Source organism: Vipera ursinii (genome assembly GCF_947247035.1).
Source record: "Vipera ursinii genome assembly, chromosome: 4".
NCBI lineage: Eukaryota > Metazoa > Chordata > Lepidosauria > Squamata > Viperidae > Vipera > Vipera ursinii.
The window spans coordinates 52,701,845-52,714,166 of NC_139514.1; the positions used below are offsets into that span (position 1 = coordinate 52,701,845).

The 12,322-nt window shown below is 42.3% G+C and overlaps 1 protein-coding gene across 2 annotated transcripts in view; it reads left to right on the forward strand.

Annotated features, from left to right (window-relative positions):
- The window catches only part of DOP1B (DOP1 leucine zipper like protein B), a 66,302-nt gene that overhangs the window by 16,312 nt on the left and 37,668 nt on the right, over nt 1-12,322 (forward strand). For both annotated transcript variants that reach the window (XM_083361417.1, XM_083361418.1), the window contains exons 8-14: nt 194-303; nt 1,225-1,339; nt 2,037-2,157; nt 3,055-3,174; nt 5,004-5,103; nt 8,133-8,324; nt 9,831-10,521. In XM_083361417.1, coding sequence (XP_083217543.1) covers nt 194-303; nt 1,225-1,339; nt 2,037-2,157; nt 3,055-3,174; nt 5,004-5,103; nt 8,133-8,324; nt 9,831-10,521 — 1,449 coding nt within the window. The remainder of the gene's footprint in view (nt 1-193; nt 304-1,224; nt 1,340-2,036; nt 2,158-3,054; nt 3,175-5,003; nt 5,104-8,132; nt 8,325-9,830; nt 10,522-12,322) is intronic.

Here is a 12,322-nt window from a genome sequence, read left to right on the forward strand (position 1 = left end):
ACTTCAGTGGAAGGGAAGTATGTGCACATCAAATGCAACAGAGCTATGCTGAAGATAGCTGATGCTGAGGGCAAGAAATAGGAATGGAGCAATTAGTGGGGGAGTTCATCTTTTGCTGTGATTTCTTGTTTTATTAATTAAAACTGTAATGGTATATTGTACTTTTTGTTTAGTTACAATTATCTTTTTTAAGGTTCTGATATCAAAGGAAATGCTTCTGTACCAGATTTATCTATTAAAGCACCCTTAGAAGATTATGCCCGCAGTTTTTTTGAAAAATACTCCAAAGAACTTTTAGTTGAGGTAGGTCCATATTATACTCTTTAAAGGATGACTTCATTAAGTGCTGATATTCTAATATTAGATTAACAAATTGTTGCTACTGGTTCTGGCTACTATTATATACTAGCAGCTTCTAGAATCTTACATGGAAAAGTGAAAATTGGTTCCAGATATAAAATGTGCTAGAAAGAAGTGAATTTGCCAAGACCTAACTTACAACAGTTTGTTTAGTTAGTGTTCAGAATTACAACGGCACTGAAAAAAGTGACTAATGACCATTCTCCACACTTACAATCATGGCAGCATCCCCATGGTCACATGATCAAAATTCAGACACTTGGCAACTGACTCATATTTAAGAGAGTTGCAGTGTCCCAGGGTCATGTGATTACCTTTTGTGACCTTCTGAGAAGCAAATTCAATGGGGAAACCAGATTCACTTAACAATCATGTTACTAACTTATCAACTGCAGTGATTCACTTAACAATTATGGAACGAAATGTCATAAATAATAAAAATAATTTAATAAATATCTCGCTTAGCAACTAAAATTTTGGGCTTAATTGTGATTGTAAGTTGAGGACTACCTGTAAAGTGGAATAGTGTTTGGGGGGAAAAAACAAGATCAAAAAGAAAGCTATGAGAAATCTAGAAACTAGGAGTAAAAGTGTCTTCAATTGATTTTTTGATTTGGGCTGAATTAACTGCAACTGTCCTTTTTTTCTTCCTAAAATCTTATTTCAGTTCAAATGCAGTGGTTGTCCCTCTCCTACAGGAGTGCTGCACTATTAATTTAGTCATATGTCATTTTAAGAATAGTGTTGAATGTTTCAAATTAATTTTTTAAATAATAAATAATTACTAATAAAAATAGCTAATGATTACTTAAAAGGCAGAGAACAACTAATTTGTACTGTTGTCAATGTTTTGTTGACTAATAGGGTTTAATTGAAATACTACATCAGAAATTTTCAGAATCTGACTTGGAAGAACAGCACCATGCATATCTGAAGCCATTCCGTATCCTCATAAGCCTACTTGACAAGCCTGAAATAGGTAAGAGAAAGAGAGACTGTCATTGTTTGAGAAAATGATTTAGGGTGGGGTACCCAATCCCTGGGCCGCGGCCTACTACCAGGCCGTGCAAGTGGTGGGTGAGCATGCATGCACATGCAGCTCCACTTAAGCCAGTGGAGGGTGCTCATACTCAGGCATGAAGCTCCAGTTGCATAAGTGGCAAAAACTTACACTTATGCACAAATGGAATTGCTGTTCCCACAGAACTATCCCCTCTCCCCCACCCCGGGTCCGCCAAGTCAGGAAAGTTGGGAGCTGGTTTAGGCCTAGGATCTTTCCAGTGGTTTAATTAAGAGAAGATAGAATATTTTCTTGGTCTGAGAATAGACAAATGAAACAAATGAAAAAGTACATAGAAAACAGAAGTCTGATATTAAATTAATTTCCCTCCTGAGAGCATATAAATAAACCATTGCATAATTCAGTTGATATATCAACTGAGGTAAGTTCTGCAAAATAGAACGTAATATGGAACTAGAATATTGAGATTCTGTTCTAATCACATTGCTAATCATATCTGTGAAATCCTAACAATGGTCTTAAGATTTACTGTATGTAATAATATATTGAACTGCAAAGAAGAAGTTGTGTCAATATAACTTTATAATAAGATTTTATTCACGTGTGTAAATAATTTTTTAAAATATTGGATTCCTTTATGTTTCCCTTATTGTAGGCCCACTAGTCATTGAGGACTTGTTTCTTGAAGTGATCAGAGCATTCTATAGGTATTGCAAGGAAACACTGGGTTCTGATCTTAAACTTAGCTATAGTCAAACTGGGACTGTATTTACAAGGTATAGTGTAAGCTTCTTTGTTTTCTGTTTACTTAAGTAGATAAATAAATAAATAATTTATGGGGGGCATTTCTGGTTGCTGGATACTGCTACTGTATTTCTCATCAGAATTACATGTTTTCATGTGTTCAGTTCTTCAAAACATGTCCTTGAAAGTAATTTGAGCATTTTCCAAGCTAATGTCCTGTTTGTGCTGCTAGTTAAGACTTGCTATGGGGTCTCTGCTAAATCAGTAGTTGCAAAAGTCTTATCAGAGATATGAATTTGTCTGGGTTAACACACAGCCCAGTTTGTTAAATTGGGATAGAAACTGGGAGACCGTGAGCTCTAGCACTGCCTCGGTCATTAGGTCAGTTGGGTGATTTGGAGCCAGTCACTCTCTTTCAGAAAGGAAACAGTGGCAAATCACTGCTAAACCCATTGCCAAAACCGATTGGTTTTATCCATGACGTCTTAAAGAACCAATACTGACCTGAGGGCAAAAAAAAAGTAATAATGGCTTAACAGGTTCGTCCATAAAGCTATTGTGGCTACTGCTACTACACATGCTTAAAGCAATTTAATCAAAACAGAGTGTATTCACCAGTAATCTTAACAAATTGAGATTCTTTAACCCCTTGGGAAAATGCTATAGGATTGTCAGTTAAAATGAAATCCTGCAGTGCTGCTTGAGTGCAAAAAGGAGAGTGGCTATGTTGGAAAGGAACGGTAGGAAACTTGGTCAAATTTCAGGACAGGTATGGGTTTAGGGTTTCAGCTTCATTTTTGAAAACCTAGTTCCAAATTTTGTACAATCATCTTAAAAATATGTTTATTTGTTATTAAAATAATATGCCTTACCTTAAAAATATATTTCCTCTGCATATATTTACTAAACACTGTTGATTCTCTTTTTAGTGCAATAAAAGAAAACAAGAATGCATCTGAGATTGTTAAAACAGCTAACGTGCTGATCACATCCTTAAATACTGATTTTCTGTGGGATTACATGACCAGTTGTATTGAGGACTGCTTAAGGTAGTTACAGATCTTGTATTTTTGCTTTGGAGATAAGAGAATAATAGAGGAACAGTAATAATTTATCTTAAATTCAGAATACAAATGCCAGGCAATTGGGGGGCTATCATAATATGCCCATGCAATATCACTGCTCTGCAAGCCACATTGGCTTCCGATAAATTTCAGGGTACCACCTCAGGCAACTCAACTTTGTTGCTCTTCTCGACACCCTTTCTAAAGTCTCAAGATCTTTTTTTTTTTTGTATCATGGTAACCAAAACTGGACATAACATTCCAAGTGTAGTCTTATCAGTGCAGTATAAAGCAGTACTAATACTTCATGTGACCTTGTTACTATCTGTTGATGCAGTCTAGAACTGCATTGGCTTTTTGGGCAGCTGCACCACACTTCTGGCTCATATTTAACTGGTTCTTCACTAGCACTCCTAGATCTCTCTCAGTAAGACCCAACGTACAAGTCTGTCAAGATCATTCTGGATCTTGAGTCTATCTTCTAGAGCAGGAGTCCCCAACTCCTGGTCTGCAGATTGGTACCGGTCCACGGCCCATTGGAAAGTAGGCTGCGCAAGCAATAGACGCACACATGAAACCATCCCCTTCCCCTGCCACCCCAGTGCCATTGCCAGTCCACAGAGCCAGAAAGGTTGGAGATCACTGTTCTAAAGTGCTGGCTATTCCCCCCAGCTTAGTATCATTTGCAAATTTGATGAATCCCCCTTCTATCCAAACATCTAAATCTTTTATGAAGATGTTGAAGAGTACTGCATGCTGCCCTCCATGTAGAAGTAGTTACATTGAGGATTTCATTTGAGTGTGGTTGGTCAGCCAGTTAGAAATCCATCTGTTGGTGATGTTTTTCCCATTATTGTGAGATGTAGCCCATCCACTGCCAGAAGCCCCTCATGTAGGTATTGTAGGCCATGGTCTAGGATTCAAAAGTTCTCTCAGCGCCATCATCTTCTAAGCCAGTGGTTTACTTCAAAAGTTCTGTGATCCCTTATTGGATGCCTTTCATTGAGAGCATAGAAGAAAACACCACCCGTGGCACCATCTCTTTGGGTTTTCATGCTTGGCTGCTCATAGTCTCTTGATGTGGTTTCTAGGCTCTTTGTCATATCATTCATCCTCACATGAAAGAGGAGAAAGGGGTAATAATCTGTGGACTTAATTATTTTAGTAAACCTCTCAGTCATGTCTTTGATCTTTGCTTCTGGGAGACAGCACACCTCCCTAGATTGATTGTCCAGTCTACAAATTACTGCTTGTTTTCACCTGAGCAGTGAGTCTCCTATCAACCACATACACCTTTTTTCCCCCTTAAGGAAGACTTTTTTTACTTCAATTGGTACACTTGATGATGTCTCCTCTTCAGGTGTCTGCACACTTTCTTCCAAGGGGAAGTTATTAAATTGATTGTTTAGCTCCAGCAAGGCTAGACTGGATTGAGATGTTTTTTCCTTCTATGAATGACATGTTGCCATTGATCTGTCTTTAAAGGTTCATTTTCTGTGTTAGTTAATTGTTCCCAACTATGTTCAGTTCGAATGCAATCTTCTTCCTTTAGTTAGAGTAACAGAGCATAGCTTACCTAATATCTACTAAAATATGCTTTCTACTGTGTTTTAGAAAATACAGTGCTTGATTTGAGAAACAAAAGTATAATATCTAAAGAAGTTGGGTTCTTAAAAATGTCTTTGGAAGAGCCACTTAACCAGTTCAATGTGTGTTTTATGTGTTACTGTTTTTATTCCATTTATTTTGAAAACTGCACATGATCAAATTTGAATGAAAAGTTTTTTTTAAAAAAAAGCCATCCTTTTTTTCAGCAACAAAAATAAATCTACACAGACACAACTTCTAACTAATAATGCAACAGTTTCAGAACTCTGCACACTAATAGTGTTTCTTCTAGATGTGATACCACTGGTAAGTCAATATGTTTAATTTTGTGTCTTAAGCCTTTCATGTAATTTTTTTTCATCAATATGTACAGATGTGTTCTACTTGCCAAGGAAATATTTATGCAGGGGTATAGTCCCACTGGAGCTATTTAGAGTTGATTTTTGACATACTATATATCTATACTATGTTAAATTATGAAAAACATTTCATATCTTTCTACAAAACAAGCAGCAATCAGCAGAAAGGAATAACACTACAAACAATTCGGTTAAACCAAATTAACAAATAGCATAAAACTTGAGATAAGAATGACCACTTGCAGCTGAAATGTATTCTACAGTTTGTAACCAATATTTTTTAAAAGCCTTATTCTCAAGACATAGATTTGTGCCATTACCAAGAATTGGTTTTCACTACGCTTGCATTCTGCTTCAATTTTATAGCATTTCTAAACTGAATAATCTTTAGGAATGTAGTCAGAAATTATTATAGTTCATACTTTCATTTGTTGATTTATACTGTTTTGATCATTGTTATTATCTAGACCCGTACCAATCGGGTTTCAGGCCCGGGTACAGCACGGAGACGGCATTGGTCGCGCTGGTGAATGATCTCTGGAGGGCTCGGGACAGGGGATATTCCTCTGTCCTAGTCCTATTAGACCTCTCAGCGGCTTTCGATACCATCGACCATGGTATCTTGCTGCGGCGTCTCAGGGGATTGGGAGTGGGAGGCACGGTTTTGCAGTGGTTCTCCTCCTATCTCCTGGGACATTCGCAGTCAGTGTTGACAGGGGGGCAGAGGTCGACCTCGAGGTCTCTCGTTTGTGGAGCTCCTCAGGGGTCGGTCCTCTCGCCTCTCCTGTTCAACATCTATATGAAACCGCTGGGTGAGATCATTCGTGGCTTTGGAGTTGGGTATCATCAGTACGCTGATGATACCCAGCTTTTCATTTCGACCTCAAACCACCCCAGTGATGCCCTCGACGTGATGTCCCATTGCCTGGACGCGGTTCGGGTCTGGATGGGGAGGAACAGACTTCAACTCAACCCCGATAAGACTGAGTGGCTTTGCATACCTGCATCCCGGGTTACTCCGGACATTCCATCTCTCTCTATGGGGGGTGAACTATTACCCCCCTTAGATAGGGCTCGCAACTTGGGAGTCCTCCTAGATTCACGGCTCACTTTGGAAGATCACATAGTGGCTGTGATTAGGGGGGCTTTCGCCCAGGTTCGCCTGGTGCGTCAGTTGCGGCCCTATCTAAGCTGGGATGACTTATGCACGGTCACTCACGCGCTCGTGACCTCTCGTCTGGACTACTGCAACGCTCTCTACATGGGGCTGCCCTTGAGGACCACCCGGAGGCTCCAACTGGTACAGAATGCAGCCGCGAGAGTTGTGTTGGGAGTCTCCCGATACTCCCATGTCACACCTCTGCTCCGTGAGCTGCATTGGTTGCCAGTTGTCTTCCGGGTGAGATTCAAGGTACTAGTAATGGTGTTTAAGGCCCTACATGGCAGGGGCCCGGAGTACCTTAGGGAACACCTGCTGCCGGCATCAACTTCCCTTCGCCCTGTGCGTTCCCACAGAGAGGGTCTCCTCAGGGTGCCACCGATCAGAGAATGTTGATTGGTGGCCCCCAGGGGGAGGTCCTTCTCTGTGGGCGCCCTGGAGCTATGGAATCAGTTACCGGTTGAGCTCCGGATGGCGCCCGATCTTCGCTCCTTCCGCCGCGATCTAAAGACATTCTTATTTGAACAAGCCGGCCTGGCCTGATGGGGGATTGGTGGGGGTTTTTATTGTTATTTTAATATTTGTATTTACTGTTTTTAGTGGGCATATATTTAATTCTTTTTTTAACTTTTGTAACTTTGTATTCTTTAGTCTTGCCCTGTTCACCGCCCTGAGTCCTTCGGGAGAAGGGCGGTATAGAAATAAAATTATTATTATTATTATTATTATTATTATTATTATTATTATTATTATTATTATTATTATTATTATTATTATTACATACTTGTTCGATCAAGCCAGCCTAACCTGAGGGGGGATAGGTGGGGTTTTTATCACTTTTATTGGGGTTTTTATTATGTATCAATTGTATTTTAATCGGGCATTTATTTAATTATCTTTTAATTTTTGTAAATTTTGTGTTTTATTCTTGCCCTGTACACCGCCCTGAGTCCTTCGGGAGAAGGGCGGTATAGAAATATTAATAAATTAAATTAAATTAAATTAAATTAAATTAAATTAAATTATTATTATTATTATTATTATTATTATTATTATCATTATTATTATTATTATTATTATTATTATTAATTAATAATAATAATAATATTCATCATTTGCTTAGAAATTAATAGCATTTTTAGCCTTTTAAAATAATATATTCAGTTATTCACACTAATTAATGACAGGAAAAGTGGCAGAAAAATTATACCCTCCATGACATCTGTAAATCCTTTGTTTATTGATATGTATTTTATTCTTATTTTTTCCTACTGCATCTTATTTGTTTATATGTATTCAATAAAAAAAGGAAAAAACATAAAAGGGAAAAACCCTTATTTTCATTAGCCAAACAAGTGGGACTTTGCAAGCAGTGATAACTAGAAGGATTTTGAAGGTCTTAATATCCAGATGAACTCATGGGGCTACAGCCAAGACCTATGTGTTGAATTTAATTCCACAATAATGAATGCCTATTAAAGACTCTTGCATTATTAATATAATACGATCATAATACTATGCCCAGGTTAGTTCCCACCTATTAACCAGTTGAAGAACAGTCTTCCACAGGATCCCAAGGCATGATATTATGTTATGACTCAGCAATGTCTGTTTGGCTTCAGAGCACTCACAACTAATACACAATTTTCACAATTATTACTTTTTTTGCCACTGCTACCAGTACTAAAGTGCTGCCAGATCTATTGACCTGATGCAGTCCCACCATCAAGGCTTGATTTTATTTTCTCATTTTATCTGGATTTAATTCCAAGTCTTTTTTAACTGCTTGCTTACTTGAACCATCTTGCTTTTTGTAGGAACTTTATTCTGAAATACAGTCTCTGTATCTGCCACAAATGCTCAGCTGTATGGTGCAAAGTCTCCTTGAAAACATGGATGTATTAAGTTTATCAGAGCTCACATATGTGCTTAGAACATGCTTTAAAGTGCTTAGTAAAGTACAAATGCCATCTGCCTACCTGAGTACTGAAACTGGAAGCTCAGACTCTGTAAGTATTAATATGTTGTTCTGACTCATCTTTGCCTGAGTTTATTTACTTACTAAGGCCATCCCATATATATTTGTATTTCAAATTGTGCTTTTCATAATCCATGAATAATAATGTGACTGTTCAATAGAAGAGCAATTCTGATGGCTGCATTCTGATAGTTGGCATAAAATGGAAATTGTTCATTTAGCTGTGAAAACTATTAGCTCTCCAAGACAACATTTATTTTATAATAATACTACAATTCCAATATCTAGATAGAAAATTATAATACAATATGGACTAAAGTTGTGCTTATTTAAGTACACCATGGTGAAAGATGGCTTAAAAAAAGATTTTTACTTATTTCTTGGAGCGATGAAAAAAATCTATTTAAAAATAATAGTTGATTCTTGTTTCTAAACTTTTGAGACTAAGGGATGTATATATTCATTTTTTCATGTTCTAATTTTGGATTATGTTTCCATGTTTATGAACAGAGGTGCAGCTATTCATGCAATCTCAGACTCTGCTTCATTAAGGTTCTTGTACTTCAGCAAATGCAATTAAACGTTCATGTATTGTGCAAAATATAAGGCATCCAGTCTTACACAGCAGCAAATTCTTTTGGCTGTATTAACGAAAGTCAAAGAGAAAAAGAGGCAGGACCAATTGTGATTCTCATTAGGAGAGGACCAAGTAGAACCAAGCAAACATTTGTCACCCAAGGACTGCACTTAACCTTTTCAGGTGCAAGCTGGCCTACATTACACATGGGTGAGAATGAGTTGGGAACAATTTGAGATGCCCTCTTTGTTTATTTTTTAACCAGTACTAGTCCAATTTTAAGGCTTACAACTATAAATTTATCTATTTTCTACCTCAAAATGACAAAAAACCCTCTATTCCCATATTTTGGCAGTTATGGTCCCCAGAAGCCCTGACAGCTGCAGAAAAGAGTCCAAGGCCATCTGGAGCTTTGGAACTGAAGGTTGCCTAAGTTCAACTGAATACTTAAACAAGAATTTAAATGTGTATCTCATATAAATATTAACTTTTAATACGTCTTAACTCTAAAGCAGGGGTGTCAAACTCAATTTCATTGAGGGCCGCATCAGCATTGCGGTTGCCCTCAGGGGGCCGGGTGGGTATGGCCAGGGTGGGCGTGGCCTACTGGGTGGGCATGGCTAGAGTGCATATGGCCTGCTGGGTGGGCGTGGCCAGCTCTACATCGTTGGCATCAAGGGTGCCTATGGGGACCCGGGCAGGAGTGGGACAGATCTGAGGGTCTCTGGCAGAAGGAGGGTCTCTGGGCCAGGGCCAAGTCAGTGGGGGCCGTTCCCTCACTGTTTCCAGGATGGTTTCGCGGGCCACATGAAACCATTTCGCGGGCCGGATCCGGCCCCCGGGCCTTGTGTTTGACATGTCTGCTCTAAAGGGTATATTTATTCTTACTTAAGGTTTCTTTTGCTGTCATATAAAATAAATACATACTTATGCATTAGACATACTCTTGCAATATTGCAGAGTCCTGTAAAGGAAGACAACCAGGAAATGAGTTCAGAATCCAAGGTGCTAGAAGATGAAGAAGACATTCCTTTACCTTCCATAAAATCTGAAGACAGCGGCATTGCTCTTAGTGCTTCATCTCCTGAACTGTTTCAACATTTGAGGATACCTAGGATAATCCCCGAGAAAGATGATGTCTGGAAAAAGGATGGAAGCATGCAGATGACTTTGCACTGTATCCAGGAACTGGTTGCAAAATTTGCCAGTAAATACATATTTGAGATACATTTACAGAATTCCAATAATGACAATGTTTCAAAAGTCCATGACATACCAGGAAATAACAAAGAGAATAATTACCAAGTTGCCATAAATTCTGGGGATAAAAGGCACTCATTTGAATCCAGGCAGATAGTGGTGCCTCAGTTGAAGCGAATGCTATCAGATTTCTTCACTGTACGAGGATCACCTTTTAAACAGAAAGGTCTGAAGCCTTCCTCCCCCTCTGATGAATGTGATAATCCAAGGGATAAAGAGGAGAAAAATTGGGACCTTGATCAAGTTATATTTGATTTGGGAGACACACGAGAGGATTGCAGAGAGGCCTTTTCAGCTCTGTGCTATCTCTTACTGGATTGCACTACATTTCCGGTCTACCTTTCTGAAGAAGAGTCTGAACTGTTGTATTTGTCACTCTTTCAAGTGTCTGGTAAGAAGAACATTCTCATTCTAGCATTCTGATAATTTACCTCACAGAAGAATGCAAAAGAAGGGAGATTTTGAAGGGAAATATTCACAAATGTTAACCTCAAATCTGTACATCTATAAATATAATTAATGAGTGTATCACATTGAATACAATGGATCTTACTATTCAGTAAAATTATACCGTATATACTTGAGTATAAGCCGAATTTTTCAGCCCACTTTTTTGGGCTGAAAACTCCACTTCGGCTTATACTCCAGTCAACAAAAAAAAGAACTGTCCCTTCGTTCGGAACAGGCTGCTGAGAGAAGGGAGGGCTGGGCTCCGCACGGGCCGCGGGTCCGGCGTTCGCCCGCCGAACAGCTGATGGGCGCGGGCGTGGCCGGGCTGTCTCCGGAGCCGGTGGGTTCCACCGGTGTTCAGCGTTCGCCCGACAAACAGCTGATGGGCGTGGGCGTGGCCGGGCTGTCTCCGGAGCCGGGCGGGTTCCACCGGCTGGGCTTCCCACGGCTACCTCAGCAGTTGGCGCGGCCGCGGGTCCGGCGTTTGCCCGCCAAACAGCTGATGGGCGCGGGCGTGGCCGGGCTGTCCCCAGAGCCGGGCGCTTTCCACCGGCGTTCGGCGTTCGCCCGCCGAACAGCTGATGGGCGCGGGCGTGGCCGGGCTGTCTCCAGAGCCAGGCGGGTTACACCGGCTGGGCTTCCCACGGCTGCCTCAGCAGTTGGCCCGGCCGCCGGCGTTTGCCCACCAAACAGCTGATGGGCGCAGGCGTGGCCGGGCTGTCTCCGGAGCCGGGCGGGTTCCACCGGTGTTGTTCGCCCGCCGAACAGCTGATGGGCGCGGGCGTGGCCGGGCTGTCCCCAGAGCCGGGCGGGATCCACCGGCGTTGGGCGTTCGCCCGCCAAACAGCTGATGGGCGCGGGCGTGGCCGGGCTGTCTCCGGAGCCGGGCGGGTTCCACCGGCGTTGTTTGCCCGCCGAACAGCTGACGGGCGCGGGCGTGGCCGGGCTGTCCCCAGAACCGGGTGGGATCCACCGGCGTTGGGCGTTCGCCCGCCAAACAGCTGATGGGCGCGGGCGTGGCCGGGCTGTCTCTGGAGCCGGGCGGGTTCCACCGGCTGGGCTCCCCATGGCTGCCTCAGCAGTTGGCGCGGCCGCGGGTCCGGCTTCGCCCGCCGAACAGCTGACGGGCGCGGGCGTGGCTGGGCTGTCCCTGGAGCTGGGCGGGATCCACCGGCATTGGGCGTTCGCCCGCCGAACAGCTGATGGGCGCGGGCGTGGCCGGGCTGTCCCCAGAGGTAAACTTCGTGACCCACCCAGCCCATGCATAAAACAGAAATGAAAAGTCTTAAAAAAGTTTTGCGCGGTTAAATAAACAGCATTTGCATATTGTTTCTCCACGGAGCACCGACAAAATTCGCTCGAATTAAGGAACGTGGGGAGCTAAAGAATCGGGCTATAGGGAATGTCTGGCATGACGGGCAACCCTGGGAAACACGAGGACTGTAGTGCAGTGGCGTAGCGTGGGGGGTGCAGGGGGGGGCGGCCACACTGGGCGCAACATCTGGGGGGGGCGACCGGCGGGCTAGGGCAAGGCTGCTCGCGAGCGAGGGGTATCTGTGCCTGCGCCGACACAGAAACGCTTCTCTCTCCGGGTGGGGGAAGGCTCGGCGGCTCCCTGGGTCTATATACGCCTCTGTATGCGCACGCCGCCTCGCGCTCCCGCAAACGAGAAAGAACGGCAGCGTCTGTGAGCCTCGCCAGCGGCGGCGTTCCTCGGTGTGGGCGTGCCTGCGTCTTTGGGT